At 45.7% G+C, this 23790-nt stretch overlaps 1 protein-coding gene across 3 annotated transcripts in view; it reads left to right on the top strand.

The window, feature by feature from the left end:
* Window positions 1-23790, top strand: part of adam22 (ADAM metallopeptidase domain 22) — a 61325-nt gene that overhangs the window by 2186 nt on the left and 35349 nt on the right. For all 3 annotated transcript variants that reach the window (XM_030369758.1, XM_030369757.1, XM_030369756.1), the window contains exons 3-6: window positions 3632-3708; window positions 13288-13354; window positions 17688-17770; window positions 21829-21892. In XM_030369758.1, the coding sequence (XP_030225618.1) occupies window positions 3632-3708; window positions 13288-13354; window positions 17688-17770; window positions 21829-21892 (291 nt within the window). The remainder of the gene's footprint in view (window positions 1-3631; window positions 3709-13287; window positions 13355-17687; window positions 17771-21828; window positions 21893-23790) is intronic.

Below are 23790 nucleotides of genomic sequence, written 5' to 3'. Positions count from 1 at the left end.
ACATTTTCCTTATAAAAATGATGATTTGGTACATAAATGACTTCATGTTGCTGAACTTCGACTCTCGTCGTCCATGTTGCCGACCCTCTGAGACCCTTTGATTGATTGACTGCTGACCTGGTGCCAACGGTCATGACGTAATAATGTTGATGTGAAGTTACATGAGCTGAGTATTGTGTTTTATTTTGAAAATTGACCGGATGCTCTATGGCTTTTACTTTTCACTTCCTGCCCGGCTCGACCTGCTCTGTCGAAATTGACGCGGTTTAGCAGCGGCTCGCGGCAAAAGTAGAATTGGACGGAAAGATAGTGCCGCGGCGCGGCACGCCGCTCCTGGGACGCTGCTGAAACGTTCCGCGGCGCGCCCGGTGGAAATTGTCTCATTGATTAGAGTGGAAGCGATCAGCAGCGGTGACCGCGGCGCAGCCGTCCCGCGGCGCGTACGCCTCCGGTGGAATCGAGCCTTAACGCCCCGTGCCCACTACATGCGTCCGTTGACTGATGTGGGAAGGCGTTGCTGACTGATGGGGGAGTAGTCTTTGCAGAGGCATCCGTCAGCCAATCAAATCGCTTCGCCGGGTTCTTCCCGCTACTTCCTGCTTGTTGCGATGCAAGATGACCCGCTTTCCCGCTTTCCAGTATCGTCAGAGCCCGAGTCGCGTCACAGTGCTTAAATTTGCAGACGCGATCTGATTGGATGACGGATCCGTCGCTGCCGAAAAAGTTGAACATTTTTCAACTTCTTGACTGAGCCGAAGGCTCCAACGGAACGGACGGATCCACAATGCATTGCGCGTCCGTCCCTATTAAAGTCAATGGGGATCACGCAACGGACGCCTCGTGCCCACTGCACCGTCAGTCAACGGACGTCAGAAGGCGTGGCTGACGGATGGGGTAGTAGTCTTTGCAGATGCATCCGTCAGCCAATCAAATCGGTTCGCCGGGTTCTTCCCGCTTCTTCCTGCTTGTTGCGAGGCAAGATTACCCGCTTTCCCGCTTTCCAGTATCGTCAGAGCCCGAGTCGCGTCACAGTGCTTAAATTTGCATACGCGATCTGATTGGATGACGGATCCGTCGCTGCCGAAAAAGTTGAACATTTTTCAACTTTTTGACGGTGGCGAACGCTCCAAGTCAACGGACGGATCCACAATGCATTGCGCGACCGTCCCCATTCAAAGTCAATGGGCAACGGACAACTGACGGAGGTAGTGGGCACGGGGCGTTAGCCTCTTTAGCAAACCCGCTCGAAAACAAACAACACAACTTTACATTGTAGGCTATTGCATACACAGCAAGACTGTGCAATGCATAAATTGGTGACCGGAATGAAGTAGCAATGTAATCAGGTGTAAGAGCATTTAAAATCAACATTAAAATGACCTGCGTGGTACAATTACAAAGATGGTAAATCTCTGTGTTGAGAGCGTCATCACTGCTCTCGGTCTACACTCAGAATTCCGAGAGGTGAAGACGAAAAGGGGGCGTGCCTCAGAGAAATGCCGCAAGAAAGCTGGGAGATTTCCGACTTCCGACTCGGAGGCTGGCGTCCGAGGATTCAGGAACACACGATTAACTAAATTGAAGGCGGGAGTCTGTTGGAGTTTATAACTATTAGATCTGCCTAGTGCCACTCTGGATCTGCCATAACCAATCGCTAACATTTGACTGCAACTCAAACTAGCGCACAACCTCAACGTCATAGACCTCTGCAGAAAAAGTCCCGCCTCCGAGCCTCACACTTTTTCCATCTAGTTTCGACTGGGTTTTTGGATTGTCGGTGCCGTTATAGTAGTAAACAATTATAAATTATACTTTAACGGCACCGACAATCCAAAAACCCAGTTGAAACTAGATGGAAAAAGTATTTCAAAATGTGACGCAGCTTTTACTTCTTTGCCACCTATGGTGTTTGTTATGTACGATCATTAAATAAAAACATGTTATTTCCCATAGACATTTGACCGAGGGAACCGGAGCCTCGGTGGCGGGACTTATTCTTCAGAGGTCTATCGTTCTCAGCCAATTAGTAATGAAGGGAAATTTAAATTGAGCGGAAGTACGTAGGCGGGCGGAGCCAGGCTATAGTCAGGCCTGATCATACAGGAAACCGCTCTCAAGCAACTGCTCCCATATGGGCCTTTGTGACCCTGCAGTAAGGGTCGATTTGGTTGTTCCAAACGTAAAGCCATTGCAAAAATATTCAATGTCAATTAGTCTCTGGTAATATTCAGAATAAGCAGCTGCTTATGTATGATTATCACAAAATAGGTTCAATCCAATATCAGGGTTTGAATTTTGTGGAGTTTCTTATTCAACCTCCCAGTATCATTTATCTTCAGTTATACTTTTATGTTTTATGTTGCTAGTTTAAGGCCAACTGATCAACAACAAATTTAATCAAAAAGCCGTGAAAGGTGTGAAATGCATAATTCATATTCTTTTGTTATTTTACCTATTTTCAGGCTTGTGCAAAAATGACAATATCCATCGAATGGGCGGCTGGAGTCCTGGTAGAAGAGTCACTCAGGGCAGGGGCTTGCTTGTTGTTCAACTGAACAATAGTTATTTTATTTCTGGATTTGTCTCTGCCTCCTTGTCCTCCTGCAATGAAATGCAAGCACTTACAGCTTTATAATTTCATGGGGTGGATGTTGAGTCAGCCTTTTGCATATCGGATAATCAATGAAACAGAAGTCAGCGATCCTCTGACGGTATGGGCCGAGCTGGGCTGGACTGGGAAATGTGCTATCCCAGAAAAATCATTACCGTTAGCAGCTCATACAGATACAAGCAGTCTGGTTACATTTGTCAATGGGTTAAACACACACACACACACACACACACGCGCGCGCGCGCGCGCACGCACGCACACACACACACACACACACACACACACACACACACACACACACACACACACACACACACACACACACACACACACACACACACACACACACACACACACACACACACAAACATGCAGATCCTGTGTTGTGATTTAAGATTGGTCTTGAGTGAAGACTGGAGAGCTCCCCTTTTAAAAAGGAGTGAAACCCAGCGTCACCCAGTGATTTGTCATGCAGTGTCTGCCCCATAATGAGGCAGGGCCGTGGGCCGGGCCTGGGGGAGGGTTGGCTCTGGGTAGGCTAAGCTCTGGGACTCCTGGAGACATCCACCGGCACCATGGCAGGGAGTTGATATTGCCCCTGGGCAGTGTAATAAAGCCCCCACCATATGTGTGCATGCAGCGCTGTGTATATATTAAACCCTCCCCCACCCAAACCAATCACACTGTGCATCCCATCATGAAACAACATAATTGACTGTGTGTGTGTATGTACGTGTGTGTGTGTGTGTGCGTGTGCGTGTGTGTGTGCATGAGTGTGTTTGTATGTCTTCCTCCGGGAGATGGTGGACCACACCAATGAGAAGCTCCTGGTTCCTTAATGTCAGTAGGGGACCTTTATGACATCTGCTCAGGGTTTCTAAACACTGTGCAGGCATCTGTCCTCAGGACGGAAGCCAATCAGGAACAGGAGGGAAAAGCCCAGCTTGAAACAGCCTGGGTGTGCCTTGGTATCCATCTTAACAAGTGCTGTTCTGATCCTGGGGCCTCTCTGATCCGCAGGTGAACCACGTGGCCCAGGCCAGCTTCCAGGTGGACGCCTTCGGGAGGACGTTTATCCTGGATGTGGAACTCAACCAGTGAGTACCGTCTGTCTGTCCCTCTGGCTGTATGTCTGACTGGTATTCTGTCTGTGTGGTTGGCTGTCTGTCTATATGTCTGCCTATCTGTCTGGCTGGCTGTCCTCACTGTTCTTTGAGTTCTTTATTATTATATCAATAAAGTCCCTAGTTTGCGCATTATTACTAGTCACCGCCAGTGAGTAGTGAATAAAGTGACAAAGTTTTATAATAGCTGACCATGGAGGCTTTTAGAACGGACAGGAATGCACATCCATTCTCTTTCCTTTGTGAAGGCCTTTTGGTGGTCTGGGATGAATATTATGTCTTCGTGTGTGTGTGTGTGTGTGTGTGTGTGTATGTGTCGGTGTGCATGTGTGTGTGTGTGTTGGCGTGCAGTTTTGTGTGTGTGCAAATGCGTGTGTGTGATTTAGAGCTTCATTCATAATAGCCAGTGTTTTACGGTAAAGGCTGCAGCTCTGACCTGTCAGGCTCTGATATTGATCACAGTTCTGCTGAAGAAAGAATAGCTCCTCTCTTTACCTCTCTCTTTTATCGCTCTGAACCTCTCTCTTTCATTCTCTCTGTTCTTATCTCTCTCTTCACTTCTATCTCTCTTCTATCTCTCTTTACTTCTCTGTTCTCTTCTCTCTCTTTACTTCTCTCTCTCTGCTCCCCTCTCTCTAGAAGGGAGAGAGAAGAAGAGAGAAGTCAAGAGAGGGAGAATCTCTTGGCTTCTATGTTTTCTTCTCTCACCCTTCTACTCTCTCTTCTTATGTCTCTCTGCTCTCTCTCTTTACTTCTCTTTTCATTAATCTCTGCTCTTCCTGTCGTCTGTCCCGTCTGCTCCTCTCTCCAGGTCTGTGCTTCTGTCATCTCTTCTCTCTCTCCCTCTCTTCTAGCTCTCATTCAACTCCAACTTTTCTCTCTTTCAATTTTCTGTATGTATTTACTTCAATTGCCTCATAAGCATTATCTTTTCATAGCAATGTTGAGAGCACATTGCAGTTACATAATCCATCTCTGTGGCACATTGTGTATGCTCTCACTGCATCGGATTTCATCCTTTCTCATACAAACCTGCTCAGGGATAGTTCAATAGCATGCATTAAAACCCCTCAGAACACACATCTAATGTAGGATGTCATGATATAGTGAGCCTGTGAGCCTTAAGCCTTTAGCCTCACTCGCAGCACTTCAACATAGATTCAATATACTTGGTAAGGATTCTACACTGAGCAAGTGCAGTCGGCTGAAACCAATGAGGCATTCTATTCTGTAATGTTGCACGCACACACACACACACACACACACACACACACACACACACACACACACACACACACACACACACACACACACACACACACACACACACACACACACACACACACACGGATGCATGGCTGCACATTGTTATTGCAAGAGGCCTCTCACCATCTCAATTTTAATTCCCATCTCTCTTGGGATAGGATTCCTGACTTGTCTAAAGGGGGTGCGGTAGGATCACTGATTTCCATTTCAGTTGCCCTTTCCCGAGGAGGAATAGTGATCCTTGGTGCCGGATGGCTTCCTGGATTGAAATGAATAGGGTTCTCCCTCAATGCTGGGAGAGGTTGTGGTCCAGCCCTCGCTCATGTCTGCGCTACCATCCTGTCATAAAAAAAGCAAAAGTTGGTAACGGTTTCACCCAGTGTCTGTGTGTATGGCTTGTCATGTGTGTGTTGTGTGTGCGTGTCGCCTCTGACTCCGGCACATGTCACTGAGGTGTGTCCGTCTGCGGGAGGGGACCAGGAGGCCTTTGTCCCGGGCCCCTGTCCGTGGAACACGCGGGGCTACAAATTGGAATTCATGGGCTTGGAGTTTGTTGGGGCCGGGTGTGTGTGTGCATGTGTGCACCCGTGTGTGTGTGTGTGTGTGTGTGTGTGTGTGTGTGTGTGTGTGTGTGTGTTGAGATGATGAGGCCTCTGTCTTTAGTATCCACCATCCCCCGCCATGCATACACGTACATCCCCCAACATGACCCTCCCTGCGTGTGTTCCATTCAGCCCTGCCCTTGCCTCTCTCTCACCCACCCCTCCCACCTGCCCACACTGAATAATAGATGCTGAGAGATTAAAGGGTTGCTGGCTGAAATGGGAAGAGTGCGTGTGTGTGTGTGTGTGTGCGTGTGCGTGCGTGTGCGTGCAAATTCATGTGTTTGCATGTTTGTGTGTCTATGTGTCTGTCTGTCTCTGGATTTCTCTTTCTACTGTGTTGTGAATGGGAAATGTCAAGTCAGGGTACACACACACATACACACACACACACACACACACACAACCACACCCACACACACCCACGTGCTCACGGTAATTGGCAGCAATTCAATAATAAGTCTCAAATATACCCATATATTTATGTTGCCAGTATAAACCCATATCATGAATGAAATATTGATGTGTTAGCTGGACAGATTTGAATGTGATTGGATCGGTGAAAGCGTGGCTTTCTCTAACTAATAAGGCTGTGTGTTCCAGAGCTGATGAAAAGGGATTGTGCGTGTGTATAAACACTGCAATGGTCAGATTTACATTTGAAAAGAGGAAACCGTGTTGTTCTGTTTGTTCTCCGTTGATCATTTCCTCCGCATAACTGATGACTCAGCGGTGACTACGCGCGTGTGTGTGTGTATGTGTATGTGTGTGTGTGGATGTGTGTGTTTGTGTGTGTGTGTGGGAGGCAGAGGGGTGAGAAACATTGCACGTGTCCATACAATTACCAAGCCCCTCTACGACGCAACGTAACGCAACATAAAGTTTTAATTTCTACAAAACTGGAGAAGTATTTAACTAGCGAGAGTGTGATGACATAACAAACAATGAGAGAGAGCCCCTTGCTCTCCCTGATCTGCTAGCGCAGGCTGTTGTGTCATGACACCGGCCCAGGCAGTGGGTCCTAGCTAGGCCACCGCTAGTTCCAGCATGCAGACACATTGTTTATGCTAATGCTGCTGAGAGTCAATTACCTCAATGACGCTTTCAGAATACGTAATTCATCAAGGATGTGTGTGTGTGTGTGTGTGTGTGTGTGTGTGTGTGTGTGTGTGTGTGTGTGTGTGTGTGTGTGTGTGTGTGTGTGTGTGTGTGTGTGTGTGTGTGTGTGTGTGTGTGTGTGTGTGTGTTGAGAGCAAGTGAGTGTGTACCATGTATGTGTAGTGGGTACAGGGTTTTCTGATACATGTCCTTGAGGAGCATCTTTCTCAACGTGGACATTGAGGACTGAACCCAGTAAGGATGCGAGTTGAACACCTGGCCTTCACTATCTGGCCAACAAAATGATAAAATGAAAAGCTCAATGTTTCCGGACACACGAGACCCCGTGTGATTGGACTGTCATCCCTGTGATGTTGCGGGAAGTCTGACACAGAGAGCAGGTGTGTTTGACATTGGTCGTGTGATAATTGAAAGCCTTCCAAGCTTGGATGTAACACGTCTAAAGGCAGGTGGTGAGGCTGCAGTGTGGACAGCTCCTATCCATGGATCACAAAGGGCTGTGCTGGACCAGGCGTGTGCGTATGGGTCTATGTGTGTGTGTGAGTGTGATGTGCGTTGTTATGTGTGGTTGCATGCAGGGGAGCATCCATATATACCATCTGGGACCATAATATAACTTACCTGCTTGTCTCACCGTAGAGTCATTCATCATTGTCCCTTCATTCTACCCTTCTCTCTCTCGCTCTCTCGCTCTCTCTCTCTCTCTCTCTCTCTCTCTCTCTCTCTCTCTCTCTCTCTCTCTCTCTCTCTCTCTCTCTCTCTCTCTCTATCTCTTTCTTCTCGTTTCTCTGGTCCCAGGATAGTAATTTATTGCCGTATGACATGATCTGCTTCACCGGTGACTTAATGGGAAAAAACGGAGCGAGGAAGAATGTTTGAGAGAGAGGTCCCAGTGACAAATAGAAGAGAGAGAGGGAGGGGAGAGAACGAGCTGTAAAAATAAATAGTAAAAGGGAGAAGGATTGAGTATTCCTCTAGGGAGAGAGAGAGAGAGAGAGAGAGAGAGAGAGAGATTGTCCTTCATGCACCCTTGAGTCTCAGCATGGGGATTGGGAATTTGTGGGAAAAAGGCACAAACACAAAGACTGGACAGTGGGTTTCCCATCCTCCTCGCGTCTCGTTCAACCATTATTCTCTCTCCTCCCGAGCGGTTTACCCCCTATGCTGCCCCAGGAGGGGCGGCTCTCCCTGATTCATTTGTCGTGTGGTCAGACACATGCTTTAGCTAGCTCAACATCACCGCCACTGTGGTGCAGTGTGTGTGTGTGTGTGTGTGTGTGTGTGTGTGTGTGTGTGTGTGTGTGTGTGTGTGTGTGTGTGTGTGTGTGTGTGTGTGTGTGTGTGTGTGTGTGTGTGTGTCTGTCAGTCTGTCTGATTGTATTTGTGTGCGTACGCATGAGTGCTACCTACGTTGTGGGAAAAAGATGGGCTTGAGGAGACCAGCAGTAGCTTTGTGTGGTTACCAGGTGCTGTGGGGGTGGGGTTCGGCCTGGCGGAGCAGGAACACAGAGGGCAGGGTTAAAGGTCACATTGAGGAGGCGGAGGAGGAAGCAAGCAACAACAGCATCAATATTGAAAATATATTTGAAAAAGTTAAAATCCTCCAGTCCTACAAAATAAATGAGGGCAACAAACAACATTAGATGGTTCCACCTTTTGTGTAACATCCCCGTCACCCTATCAACTAAGAGCGTGTGTCGCTCGGCAAGCTGCCTTCTGTTTGTGGACCATGGGTCACTGAAAGGGGTGCAGGCGGGGTCCCGCTCTCTCCCTGGTGCCTGCGTTACCCAGCAGCCCCGGTGTTTGTGTCCGTATGTGCGTGATGCATGATGGAGAGACTCTTCTAAAGCATGCAATTAGGGTCTGAGCCGGCCTTGAAGTCATTTGGCCTAAAACATTTTTTTGTTTGGTTCCGGTTTCCGACCGACCATGTCAATTTATGTGCGACCCAAATTATTTTATGAGCTTAAAGAAAAAAAAAAAAAAAAAAAAAAAATATATATATATATATATATATATATATAATTACGTTTTTGTACAGCACTTCTTCATTCTGTACAAGGATGAGCGAATTTTCTCGTTTGGAAAAAATAAAATAAAAAAATAAAATAAATTCCCTACCTACCCATGACCTCAACTGACAACCAACAGGAACCAAACTATTTTTTTTTTTAGGCATTATTATTGTTATTATTATTAGTCGTGCTCTAAATCAAATGAGTAGCTTTGTTGTGTTTGTTGTCTTGTTGTTCTTTGATGGATTTGATGCGGCCGTGTGTGTGTGTGCGTAAGTGTGTGTGTGTGTGTGTTTGTGTGGGGGGGGGTCTCTGGAAATTGTGTTTGATAAGTGATTGCAGAGCCAATGAATTGCAGCCTGGAGATCTCTAATGAGGCCTCTGTGTGGGATGGGGGAGGAGGCGGAAGGATGGAGGTGAGAGAAGGGAAGAGGGGTGTAGGGGGAGGGCAAGATGACAAGAAAAGGGGAGATGGGGGGCTGGGCAGCTGTGAGCCACTGCCTAAAACACCATCCACCTTCCTCTGCTCCCTGTCCCTCCCCCACTCTCTGCTTCTTTCTGCTTTACTTCTCATGATGTCTTTTCTGTTATCTGTCATCTGTTTTTGGTCATCTTGATCCCACGCCCATGTCTCTCTCTCCATTGGCTTGGCGTCTCCACTCCATTCATTCACCCCCCCCCCCCCCCCCCCCCCCCCCCCCCTCCATGCTCTTCAGGGACCCTGACACGTGTCTCTCCCCCTGTGTCCTTGTATCACTGGTTAAATGACAGATCACATATGTAGCAGAAAGTGCATTTTATGATTGCAGTGTTTTGAACAGAAGTTTGTGCTTTGAAATGACTCGGTCTAGTTTGCTTAGTTTTCTTAAGTAGGTTTGCTAACAATGCTCTTTCAAAGGACCGTTGGATGGGGGGGGGGGGGGGGGGGAATCTGTCAAAGACCTAACAAACACACACTCATACACACACACTCTGGCCGTCCAATCCAACCTTTGTGGGTTCTTTCTTACCCGGGTGCTATAGCAATGTCTTTTGACAGAGTACGTGAAGAGAATATCCCTACACTGGGACAGTTGGTTTATGGGTTTGTATCACACACACACACACACACACACACACACACACACACACACACACACACACACACACACACACACACACACACACACACACACACACACACACACACACACACACACACAGTAACAAAAAGCCCTCCATACCCCCACAGCCTCTAAGCCTCCCCAGACTCAGTCAGAGCCTCTCCAAAGTCCTGTGGAAAAGGCTGGCTCACGGAGGATCACCACACTGCTACGTTGTTTCCCATAGTCCTCACAAACACGCGTGTGCTTGTGCGTGTGCACATGTGTATGCGTATGTGTATGCGTAGAACAATCTAGGCCTGTGCTGTGAACCTCTGTCCTTGAGTGGCTGATGGTATTTCTGGAGGATGTCTGCTAATCCACTCTAGAAAGGCACCTTTCTCTATGTGACTGACAGCTCGATGCCAGCAGACAAGCTAAGCTGTTACCATGGCAATGGTCCAACACTTCTCATTCTGGTACCTTGGGGAAGGAGGAATCTTTTGAAGAAGGGGACAGTTGTGAAAAGCAGCAGTTGAGGGCCATCGTTTGACACACACGATGGGCCCTTGTTCGTTTGCCTTGTGTGAGGCAAACAAATGAGGGGCCGATTGAATAATGGAACCAGGTTAGGCTGCTAGAGAATTATATTATTGTAATATTGCACTATATTCTAGAGAGTGAAGTATAGTTATATCATTGTAATATTGCACTATATTCTAGAGAATGAAGTATAGTTCTATTATTGTAATATTCCACTAAATTCTAGAGAATTAAGTATAGTTCTATCATTGTAATATTGCACTATATTATAGAGGATTAAGTTAGTAATATTATTGTAATATTCAACTATATACTAGAGAAGGAAGTATCGTTATATTGTAATATTCCACTATATTCTAGATAATGAAGAATAGTTGAATAATTTTAATATTCCACTATATTCTAAAGAAGGAAGTATAGTCATATTATTGTAATGTTCCGCTAAATTCTAGAGAAGGAAGTATAGTTATATTTTTGTAATATTCCGCTAAATTTTTGATAATGAAGGATAGTTATATTGTTGTAATATTCCACTATATTCTAGAGAATGAAGTCAAGTTATATTATTGTAATATTCCACTATATTCTAGAGATTGAAGTATGTATGTGTGAGGAATGCTACCAGTATTCCTCTAGATGTCTGCATCTTGTCTATTGACAGTATGTTACTGTCCTCCCACTGGAACCCTTCAAGATAATGTATTAGGCTTTATTCATGTCTTCAGTGGCCTTCATGACTGGAGCTTGCTTTGTGCTGTTGTGTGTTTGTCTGTGTGTGTGTGAGTGAGATTTATGTTGGGGAAGGGGGATGGGTGATGTGGGAGCACCTTGCTCTCGCAAGGCTGACTTTGCGTCTTTGTCTGTCCAATAAATTATTTAAATCCCGGAACAATTAAAGGCAGAAATCTGTTATCAGCGCCCTCCATTAGACGTCCTGGGGTCTGCCGGCCCGGGTTGCTCCCAGGCAGCAAGAGCAGCGCTGCGTGCAGCCAGATAGAGATCACACACACCCTGGATATTAAACACACACCCTGGTCCGCACAAAGAGCAGCGCTGCATGCAGCCAGAGAGAGATCACACACCGCCTGGATCTTACACACACACCCTGGCCAGGACAATGAGCATCTGGTCTTAAATATATATATTGGTTGTTTTTCTTAATCCATTAATGCAGCAAGGACATGTCTCAATAGCCCTGGCCCGGCGGTTTCTGGATGCTTTAGTTTGGAGGTGGTGTTTGTTTGTAGGGGGTCAGACCCAGGTGGAGGAGGCAAAGGGAGTCGAAGGGGGGGTCCACACTGGGGAGGGTGGGAGGAGAGTGGATGGGTGTGAGCTGGCAGAGGGCGAGGGGCAGAAGGTGAGGCCGGGGGGGGGACGTGTCTAGCACATTGCGGCCGCTCTGTCAGAACAAGAGAGGATGCAGACTGAACCCCTCACTTCAAATGGGGTTCAGAGGGGAGAGCTGCCCTGGACTCTGGGTCCAACGGTGACAAATACAGATAACACAAGAAACAGATAGATTCTGTCTCATTCTGGGATATTTAAATACCATGTCACCAAAAGCACATAACATGCAGTTGTATATTTTTCTCTGTCCTAATGCTGTCTTCTTTTTTGTAAGTCACAACATCGGGTGAGGCTACAATTAATTTACTTGTCGTTCTCAAAAGCTGAAATATAATTTTTCTAGAGTAATTATGGTTCCCCCCATCTGCATCTCAGTTGCAAACAGGCCCTTTCCTTTGAAACGTTTTCCAATTAAAAGGAGAATGATCTATTCCATTTAAATTGAGTTCACTCACTCCTGCTTACGACCCTTTTTTGGTGGGTGCCAGCAGGAGATCAGAGTTATTGATGAGTCTCTGGGCCAGTGTGGTGACTGGCCGGTTCAGGCCCTGCATCCCATCTTGGTTATAGATTTTGTGTGTCGTTCCTTTCATTCTCTGGGGTACTGCCAATGTAATCTCCATATTTATTTATGGTTAAATCGCTATTCAGAGGGGCGATTGGTTTCAAACATCTGTTCGACACTCACAGTGTCACTGAGTTCTCCTTATGAATAGTGAATGTGGATAGGAACCGTTAATACTGTTGAAACAACAACTAAAATGTTCCCTTTTTTCCACATAGACTAAATTAGATATTGACCACGTCGGTTTATTTCTGTTTGAGACAGCAACTCACTGTTTAACGTGAGTGGGTAACTAATAGTGATCACTTCATACGTGATACAGAATCACATTGTGTGTGTTTGTTTGTGTGTTTGCTTGTAATAATGTCTATGTGTGAGTTGATGTGCGTGCATGTCTCTATGTGTATTGTATGCCTGTGTGTGTGTGTGAGTGCGAGTGTGTGAGTGTGTGCGCGCGCGCGTGTGCGTTGAAAGTAACTCATGCATCTTTGTCTCAAAAAGAGCTTGTGGTGGGCAACTCTGCGGGGGATACTCGGGTCCAGCTCTGCTGAGGAAGCACACCTAATTTACCCCTTAGTGATGTATCATTATCATATATTGCTTCCTTGTCTTTTAGTTCTTTATTGGCTTTCATGGCTTTCTTTCTACTCATGTGGTTGTTTTTGTTAATATCATCCCGTCAATATATATCATTATATATCAACACACTGTACCTCAGCCCGTCCAGCCCCTCACACTCTCTATCTGCATCGGTAGGAGAAACAGATGGGCGTACCTAGCTTACTAGCTGCTGAGCTTCAAGGCTGTCTCTGTTGGATTTCTCAGCCTGTGCACTGGAGGATGTCTTCAGGCTGTATTTATGTAGCTGAGCAAATGCATAGACGCTCTGTGCGTACAGTATGGAATCCAATCCTCCTATTTAACACCATTACCATGTGTGAGAGAGAAACAGGATGTGAACGGAGATGGATGCCTGGCCTAACATCTCCTCTTCTTTTCTCCTCTCTCCCCAGTGATCTCCTGTCTTCAAAGTACGTGGAGAGGCATTTGTCGGAAAATGGAAAAGCAGTCATCACCAAGGTAAGACAACGCCATCTCTTCCGCACTGAATGCACACACTAAAGAAACACATTCAACACACAAACTGAACACACCCCCGGCGTCAGCATATTCACAGCCATAAAGTTAAACAAAAGGTCCAGTGTTCTTTGGACCCAGTGGATGTTTGGGTTGTGCCACAGTAAGTGAAAGGGCGACCCCGTTATTGTCTATGTGGTAGAAGCATATCTAAAGGTAAGCTTTCAGGCAGAAAAAAGTGCTATCTGTCAGGAATGGCAGGTTTGCTGAAGGAGCAGATCTGGTTCATTGGGTGAGTACTGCATGACGAGGTTAAATCACCATCAGGACACCGCAGGGCGTCCACACTCTGCAGGAAGGCAATTCAATACCCGTCGATATTTTTCTATAAATATATATTCTATTCTTATGAAGCGTGAGTAGAGCGCCGTAAAGTCTAAATTACAAAGACACTAAGGTGCATTGACCATAAGAGGTCTCCCCCTGTCACTTCCCATGCCTGACACTGATTCTGGAGGGTGGCAATATGTTTCTGACCCATCATCTAGAGAGAGATTCCTGCAGAATAATTTAAAATAATGATATCCTTTTATAAATCATAGATGTATACAATCTGTTGGGTTGCAGAAAGTTCCTTAGATAGACCTCCACACTGTTACCAGTAGCCAGCAGTAAACCCCCTAGTGTTTCAATGATCTCTTACATCACTAGTCATCAAGTCATTTGAAAAGCTCATCAGAAGGAAGTCTTAATACAGGTGGAGACGTGACTAAATCCCTTGTAACTTATATAATGTGTTGGCAGAGGTGTGCAGCATTCCACCCTTACATTACTCCAAGGCCCTCAGGCTCACACCTGACTGTTCATCCATCTTCCATCCATCTTCCATCCATCTTTCCTCTGCATTTGATCCTATTCAGCCACTCTTGCTCCAAGAGAAACTTCTCCGTCATTTTTAACTGGATTTGAACATAGTCTGCTGAACAGCGGACTTTTTGACTGATATGTGTGTAAGACTAAATGGTGTCCACTAAAATCAGCTCATCTCAACCACTGGTTCTCCAAAAGGTTGTTGTCTCTCCCCCTCCCTTTACATCGGGGATACAAGTCAATGTCGTCTGCTACTAATAAGATAATAGACTCACAGTAACAGTTGATTCAGTGATTGAAGCGGTCTTGAAGAGCGTCAGGATCTTGCCAGAGGTGGATCTCAATGGCTTTTGGTGGGACCAGTCTTCCCTCCATTCAAACGTGTCAAAAACTAAACACATCATATTTTATTTCATCCCCAGCCCCAAGCGAACTGTTATAAAAGTTGATGACAACGAGCTGGTGGACAGTTTTATTATAGTTTTCTGCTGTCCTGTTGTTCTTCCTTACTGTCGGCCGCAGATGTTGTGGTTTTCATGTGGTCATTTGCATCACTTGTGAATTTAAGGTAAAACCCTGCCCGCAAAACGATTTCCCCTTTAGAACAAATTAGATTGAACTTGATCCACATTTGCATGTTCATTTTTTTTACTTTCATTGAATTTGAATACGATTCATATAAAATCCCAGGACTTGGAGCCGTGTCAGAGGTCACATGTTTCATTGGCCAGATTAGTGATGGGATTAAAGGATTCGCTCATCTGAGAGGATTAGCCACAAAATAGAATATTTTTTAGGCCTTATGATTCATGGAGTCTCTCATTATTATATATATATATATATATATATATATATATATATATATATATATATATATATAATATGCAGAGTAATGTGTAGTATGCGTGTGACTGTTAGGAATGTCATGGCCTCTCTTTACAGGACTGATACACTAGATGTAACTAGAATACACTATATTTGTAATTCTATTGAGCACGACATCAACATTGAATATTTAATGTTAAAATAATGTTGCTCAATTAACAACCCAAATGAATGGAACTCAATCACACTATTGTCCATGATTAAAGCTGGAGTAGGCACTTTGGAGAGAGCACTCAGACTAAACTAGACTTTGAAGTGTCCAACCGAAAACATCCCACCTCTTCCTTCAGGCCTCCCTCCAAAGCCAGGAAAACAAATTACCAGCTAGCCAGCTCGCTAGCTTTAGCAGTAGGCCTGCGTAGCCTTGTTGAGGACCTGTTTGTCTGTCTGTCGGTAGGTAGACAGACAGACAGGTGGGCCATCCCATCATTAAACCAGGATGAATAAAGTGATTGGAAGGGTTTTTTACAGGCCTGCTACAGACCCAGACGTTATTTTTTAGTCAGATGATCAGATCATTTAATTTGTTGATGGCTGTATAATTTTAATAGCATTTTAACAACTAGGACAAAAAATGCTTCTAAACAATATGCTCAGATGATGTGATTTCAGATTATAATCCTTATTTCTGCATGAACACGCTAACATGCAAAAGTATGGCCTTGTTTGCACTAAGGAAGTCACACGGACACTGCAGGCGACCAGACTGCCCTACTTTATTTACTTAGCGTCTGACCTCAACTTTAAATTATACTTCAGGGTTTTGCTACCAGATTGTTTTTGATGATTAATTACTCCGAGAACCCAGGCGTTTTTAGATACAGCCATATGCTCAAATGGGCCTGATAGAACTCACATCATGCCCACATACACACGCACTGACACACACAGACAGACAGACAGACAGACAGACAGACAGACAGACAGACAGACAGACAGACAGACAGACAGACAGACACACACACACACACACACACACACACACACACACACACACACACACACACACACACACACACACACACACACACACACACACACACACACACACACACACACACACACACACAAACAGACAGACAAACGGACACACAGACACACATTGACACACATTGACACACACTGACACACACAAGCGCACATTTTTTTATGTTTCCTTACCTCAACGAGAAGTGGAGCAGAATGTTTTGGTAGACAGGACGAGAGATGAGAGACACTTGAATAGTAGAGCACAGCATCACTTATAAATAGCCCTCGCTCTCACTCACCCACTCTGGTTCTTCACTGGGTGTAGCCACTCTGGCTCTTCTACCTGACTGAGTTCTAAGCCTCTAGTCTTCACACTCTAGGCTGTCCTGCTCAGTGTTTGTAGCTAATATAACATGAAGCTATATGTAACATCCTATAGAGCCCTCTGACCTTCCTCTTCTCTGTCTCTGTGTCTGGGACTGTCTGTCTAATTAAAGTCTGTCTATGTCTTAGTCTGAATGTGTTTGTGTTTGTATGTGTGTGCGCGTGTCTGTGTGTTTGTGTGTGTGCCCTCTAACTTCCTGACTTTCCGCCTATTTCTCTGCACGTGTGTCTTTCTGTCTGACAGTCTGTGTGTCTGTGTAATTGTCTTTTTGCCTTTCACTCTGTCTGTCTACAGTCTTTGCATCATCTCCCCAGCATTACTGTGGTGTAGTGTAGTGTAGTGTAGTGTAGTGTAGTGTAGTGTAGTACTGCATTGTATTGTAGTGTAGTGCAGTGTAGTTTAGTGTAGTGTTGTGTTAGTGTAGTGTTGTATTAGTGTAGTGCAGTATTGTATTGTATTGTATTGTAGTGCATTCATGGCATAGTGTAGTGTAGTGTAGTGTAGTGTAGTGTACTGTTAGTGTAGTGTAGTGTACTGCAGTGTAGTCTGGAGGTCTGGTGGGCAGTGTGTAGAGGTAGAAATGGATCCAGTGATCAGATGATAAGAGCAGGCGTCCCGTGGGGAGGATAGCTTCCTGGCTAATGGCTGTTAGCCTGCAGGGAGATGGATCTGGATGAGCACTCAGACACTTAAACATCATGCACATCTATACTCACTCTGTCTGCCTTTTCATCATTGCGTGTGTATGTAGGTGTATTCATAGTTGTGTGTATGTGTTCATAAGTGTGTGTGTGTGTGTGTGTGTGTGTGTGTGTGTGTGTGTGTGTGTGTGTGTGTGTGTGTGTGTGTGTGTGTGTGTGTGTGTGTGTGTGTGTGTGTGTGTGTGTGCACACTCACATACGAAACCCGAGAGAGATAGACAGAGAAACATTGAGACGCAGCCTGTTGACAAACAACACCCATTCAGGGACATGATTCAACTGAATTTGAGGAAAAAAATTTGGATGTGGATGTTTAACTCTGCATGACTTGCGCTATGTTGTGTTTTAAACAGTGTAATGCCAAAGACAAAATAGATATACAGACTATACAGAAAACTATTCATTGCTCTGCTCTCTGGACCCATTGACTTCTCATTGAGCGGTGCTAAAGAGGCTGTGGGTAGCTTTGTATGATGTCTTTGGTAGATGTCTCGTTAACCTGCTCTACTGGCGCTTGTGTCTGCAGGGCGGGGAGCATTGCTACTACCAGGGGAAGGTCCGCAACGTTCCAGACTCCTTCGTGGCCCTCTCTACCTGCCATGGACTCCAGTAAGTCTATACCTGTGTGTGTGTGTGTGTGTGTGTGTGTGTGTGTGTGTGTGTGTGTGTGTGTGTGTGTGTGTGTGTGTGTGTGTGTGTGTGTGTGTGTGTGTGTGTGTGTGTGTGTGTGGGGGGGGGGGTAAGCGTTAGTTTATTTGTGTGCGTGTTTGTGTGCATGCATGCACTTTGGCCCGTGCATTAGTGAGTTTGGATGTTTGTGTGTCTTTGTTTGAGTGTGGATAGGGTTAGGGTTAGTGGGCTTGCACATTAGTCTGTCTGTGTAAAGGTGAGCCTCCATGAGTCCCTGCTCGTCAGTGTGTTTGTGAGTGTGCTTTTGTTTCCACCAGATCTTCTTTCTCCCCACGTCTCACTCCTGAACCTATCTTCCATTTAGCCATTAGGGCCAGTATAATTAGTTTTAGCCAGCCTTCCCTCTATGTATTATACTAGGTCATCACTCCAACACGCCAGCACTGCTCTAAGAGCTGTCCTCAAAACTGAAGCACTCATGTTGTCTCTCTATAATGGACAGATATGGAGATCCTTCTTCTGCTTCCTATAGGTTGAATCAAGGCACACAGTCACACTTGGCTCCCTCTCTCTCTCTAACGCGCACCCGTCCTACGCAAACGCACACTCCCTCTCTGAAGTGTTTTCCTGTGGGATGTTGCTGTTTCTCCCTTTAGTATTTTTAGTTTGTGCTCCAAAGAAGCCACTCTCGCTCAGAGAGATGGGTCAGAAACAAGGCCTATCTACAATGTGTGTGTGTGTGTGTGTGTGTGTGTGTGTGTGTGTGTGTGTGTGTGTGTGTGTGTGTGTGTGTGTGTGTGTGTGTGTGTGTGTGTGTGTGTGTCTATGTGAGTAAGATACATACTCTGCTAAGGTAGTAGGATACATCCTGCATGGCTACACACTGGTATGACGAGAGATGAATGTCGTAAGTCTTAATGCAATAGTGTTTGGGCATGGAAAAATCACCAGACATTAGTCAGACATTATATAGAGAGAGAGAGAGAGAGAGAGAGAGAGAGAGAGAGAGAGAGAGAGAGAGAGAGAGAGAGAGAGAGAGAGAGAGAGAGAGAGAGAGAGAGAGATGGAGAGAGAGATGGAGAGAGAGAGAGAGAGAGATGGAGTGTGTTGAGGAAGGTGTAGAGTGTTTTTATTCCAGTATTTCTATAATGCTGAGTCAGGCATCATATACTTCCTGTTATAGCCACACACACACACACACACACACACACACACACACACACACACACACACACACACACACACACACACACACACACACACACACACACACACACACACACACACACACACACACACACACACACAAATACACACACCCTACCCATCCTTCCTTCTTTCCATCCATTCCCAATGAAATATTAACAGCCTTAGAAGCTATATTGTACTCAAGTAGTAAATGTATATCAGGGCGTATGGAGGCCAATCCATCATATCGGAAAAATAACCTAAACTGCCTGTAAGGGTAGTTATCAGTGTGATACGATACAGAATATTCAAGCATTTACATTTATAAAAAGTACTACCTGTTTGCCAAGTGCATATTCCCTGGCGAATGGCAAGGAGGTCAAAACATAATGTAAACATGTGTGTGTGTGTGTGTGTGTGTGTGTGTGTGTGTGTGTGTGTGTGTGTGTGTGTGTGTGTGTGTGTGTGTGTGTGTGTGTGTGTGTGTGTGTGTGTGTGTGTGTGTGTGTGTGTGGATGGATGGGTGAGTGGGTGGTGTGGTATTTGCCCTCAGGGCCTGAATGTTTGACTGGAGCAAAATCCTTCAGATTAAGTTAATTGGCAATGCAACACACACACACACACACACACACACACACACACACACACACACACACACACACACACACACACACACACACACACACACACACACACACACACACACACACACACACACACACACACACCATGCCGAGATTTTGGAGCCCTTCCAATAAGGTTTTAAATCACGTCACAGCCCTCAGACAGCCTTGCTGAAAGTAACAAATGACCTGCTCCTCACTCTAGACTCTGGAGAAAATGCCATTTTGATCTTATTAGACCTCAGTGCCGCCTTTGACACTGTCTACCACAACACCCTCTTGTGGCGCCTAGAGCAGTGGGTTGGTATCAGTAGTACAGCTCTTCAATGGTTTTCCTCTTATCTTATCAATTGATCTTTCAGACAGTTCTCCTCACCCTCTGAGGAAAACTGGACCCAGGGGTCCATTTTAGGCCCAATCCTCTTCTGCCTATACATGCTCCCTCTCGGTAATATAATCAGAAAGCATAACATCTCATTTCACTTTTATGCTGATGACTCGCAATTATATCTTCCTCTCAGATCTGCGGCCTCGCTCCAGACCCTCCTTGACTGCCTTGAGGAGGTAAAAGTTTGGAAGGGAAGTAACTTCCTCCAACTTAACAATGACAAAACGGAAGTCATTATTTTTGGCCCTTCCAAATCGAAAGCCCCTCGCACGGCCAACCTAGGCATTCTCTCCCCCTACGTCAAACCCCACGCCAGAAACCTTGGTGTCATCTTTGACTCAAATTTTTGCTTTGACAAGCAAATTTCTGCTGTAGTCAAGAGCAGTTTTTACCAGCTCCGAGTCATTGCTAAAATGAAACCCCATTTATCATTTCACAATGTGGAAAAAGTAATCCACGCACTCATCACATCACGGCTGGATTACTGCAACTCCCTTTACCTAGGACTCCCTCAATCACTCCTCTCTCGGAGCTGTTCCAGAACTCCTCAGCAAGGCTGCAGACTGGATCCAGAAAGCGGGATCATGTAACCCCCATCCTAACATCCCTCCACTGGTTGCCCATCCAGCACAGAATTCTTTTAAAAACCCTATTTAAGGTTTTTAAAGCCCTAAATGGTCTGGCCCTGCCCTACATTACAGAGCTCATCCATCACCACTCAGCTCCCAGATAATGTAGCATGGGTCTCCTGCACATTCCACGCACTAGATTAAAACAGAGGGGCGACAGAGCGTTTACTGTGGCTGCCCCCGCCTTTGAAACAAACTGCTGCCTTAAATTAGAGACGCTCATTCCGTCACCATTTTTTAATCTAGGCTCAAAACACACCTCTTCACCCTTGCCTTTCCTCCCCTTTTATGATATGCTGTTATTTTTTATGTTTTTCATGTACTGTCCATGTATGTGGTATTTGTTCTTATGCCTTTTTTGCACCATGCACGGCACTTTGGCCAGTGAAAATGTGTCTTATAAATAAATTGTACTTACCTACTTATTTACACACACACACACACACACACACACACACACACACACACACACACACACACACACACACACACACACACACACACACACACACACACACACACACACACACACACACACACACACACAAACACAAACTTTGGCAGGCATGAAGACCACAGACCTTCAGTGTAAGGTTGAACGAGGTACTGATCTCCAAGGTTTAAGAGTGATTGGTAGATGGCAGAGATAGACTGACCTCGGGGATATTTGTTGCCTTTTGTGTCTTTTTAGACATTTTTCATTCTTTAAATGTGTTGGTGTCTCTGATTATATCCAACTTTATTGGTTGGTTTTCTGAATGTTATTGTATTAGAATCAATTATATATTATCTGTATATTCTGTCAATACACAAACATTCATACCAACAGATCCTTTGAAGGGAGCCACTGCAGGTATCATCAGTTTTGGACACTTAAATCCCTGCATGACCTTTAAGTTGTGTTCTATAGTTCAATTCTCAGCGGTTTCATTAGTTGACCTTTCCTTCCTACAAAGTCTATTGTCAAGTAGGCTGGTGGTAGATCTGAAACAAAAAATAACAAATAAATATTATCATTTGTAGCAGAAAAAATAATATAATGTAACATAATGTAATACACAATGGGTATAATAATGACATCTGAACCCTCCTACTTCTTCTCTCTCTCTCTCTCTCTCTCTCTCTCTCTCTCTCTCTCTCTCTCTCTCTCTCTCTCTCTCTCTCTCTCTCTCTCTCTCTCTCTCTCTCTCGCTCTCTCTCTCTCTCCAGTGGTATGTTCTTTGATGGGAATCACACCTACATGATTGAGCCCGGAGGACAGAGCAGCACCAGTGTAAGTACTCTTGAACTCAGCTCAAAGGCCGTACCATAATACATTCTCTCTCCCCCCCAACACACACACACCACTGGAAACCCTCTTAGTAGTCCTATTTTGGACTCCTGGTCGCTCCATCCATCTGTGTTTGCCCCTCACTCTGTCGCACCCCAACGGTTCACGTGTGAAGTCCCGGCGGTGGCACTCTGCCAGAGCGGAAGCAGTGCTCACAGAGGGGAGGTACCGAGGTGTTGTTCAAACCAACCCAGTCAACGTAAACATCACCGCTTGTTTACACTCAGGTGTTTTTTCTTTCCACTCGTGGAGCAAAGAGACCTGATGCCGAGATTAATTTAGAGGACATACGAGGGAGAGATGAATGGATGCATTGCACATGAGAGAGAGAGAGAGAGAGAGAGAGAGAGAGAGAGAGAGAGAGAGAGAGAGAGAGAGAGAGAGAGAGAGAGAGAGAGAGAGAGAGAGAGAGAGAGAGAGAGAGAGAGAGAGAGAGAGAGAGAGAGAGAGAGAGAGCGAGAGGATGAGAGTGTCACCTGCATGTGTGCAGGCTCTTATCTACGCTCTCATTAAAACGTCAAGGAGGTACCATGAGAATGACGGATGGGAGAGGGGTCTGAGTGTGTGTCTTTGTGTTTGTGTGTATGTGTACGTGTGCACGCACACGTTACATGCCGTCCTGTTAACAGCAGGATTGGAGCACAGAGCCACCAGAGCAGCGGGATGGAAGGAGATGTGAAGAACCGATACATGAGTTGACGGTGGTAACGGGTGGTTGGGGGCAGGGGGAGGGATTGAGGAGACGGGGGGCAGATACATGGAGGTGATGGTGTTAACGGGAGGGTGGGGGCAGGGGGAGGGATTGAGGAGACGGGGGGCAGATACATGGAGGTGATGGTGTTAACGGGAGGGTGGGGGCAGGGGGGGAGGAGAGGGGGGGGCAGATACATGGATGTGACGGTGTTAACGGAAGGGTGGGGGCATGGGGGGGGGGGGGGGAGATGAGGAGCAGATACATGAGGTGATGGTGTTAACGGCAGGGTGGGGGCAGGGGGAGGGATGGAGGACATGTGAGAGCAACTGGAGGAGGAGCAGATGAATGGTGACTCAGGAGGAGCAGGAGGAGGTAGAGCACATTGGCTGTAATGTCTCTTCTAAGTGAAGCCATTAGCCATTCGATATTAACAGCACCCTGGATGGTAGCATACTGTCTAATCAATTATTTTTCTATAATGCAGGGTATATATATATGTTCTCCGGGTTTACAATCGTTTTATTCTGGGTTGGGTTTTGGATGTTTAATTTGGCATGAAGACAAGACAGTATTAAAGGGTGACTCTGAGAAGGGACTGGATATGTTGTTTGGCCCAAGCCCCACAACCCCATCCTCCACTGTTTCTGCTGCTCTACTGAGAGCCTGGGTTTGATTATCAAAGGGATTGAGAGACAGAATTGTTTAATCATGACGGACGGACGGACAGACAGACAGACAGACAGACAGACAGACAGACAGACAGACAGACAGACAGACAGACAGACAGACAGACAGACAGACAGACAGACAGACAGACAGACAGACAGACAGACAGACAGACAGACAGACAGACAGACAGACAGACAGACAGACAGACAGACAGACAGACAGACAGACAGACAGACAGACAGACAGACACTATACCACAGAAAAGCATGGGCTGAAGTAATTGATTAAATTGGAGCAGATGCTATGCTGAGCATCATTCTCAAATCATGGTTGTGTACCTTGGGGAAGCAGACTAGTATATGACTGTGTGGTCAGGCACCAGAGGCATGTGTGGCTTGGTTTGTTAGATGGGAGAATCCTGGCTCAGTGACAACGCAGCGACATCTTCTCTCTCTCAGGGCCCACTTGGGCCTGTCAG

The sequence above is a fragment of the Gadus morhua genome, chromosome 11 (genome assembly GCF_902167405.1).
Source record: "Gadus morhua chromosome 11, gadMor3.0, whole genome shotgun sequence".
Classification (NCBI taxonomy): domain Eukaryota; kingdom Metazoa; phylum Chordata; class Actinopteri; order Gadiformes; family Gadidae; genus Gadus; species Gadus morhua.
This window is presented reverse-complemented; position numbering and strand designations above follow the sequence as displayed.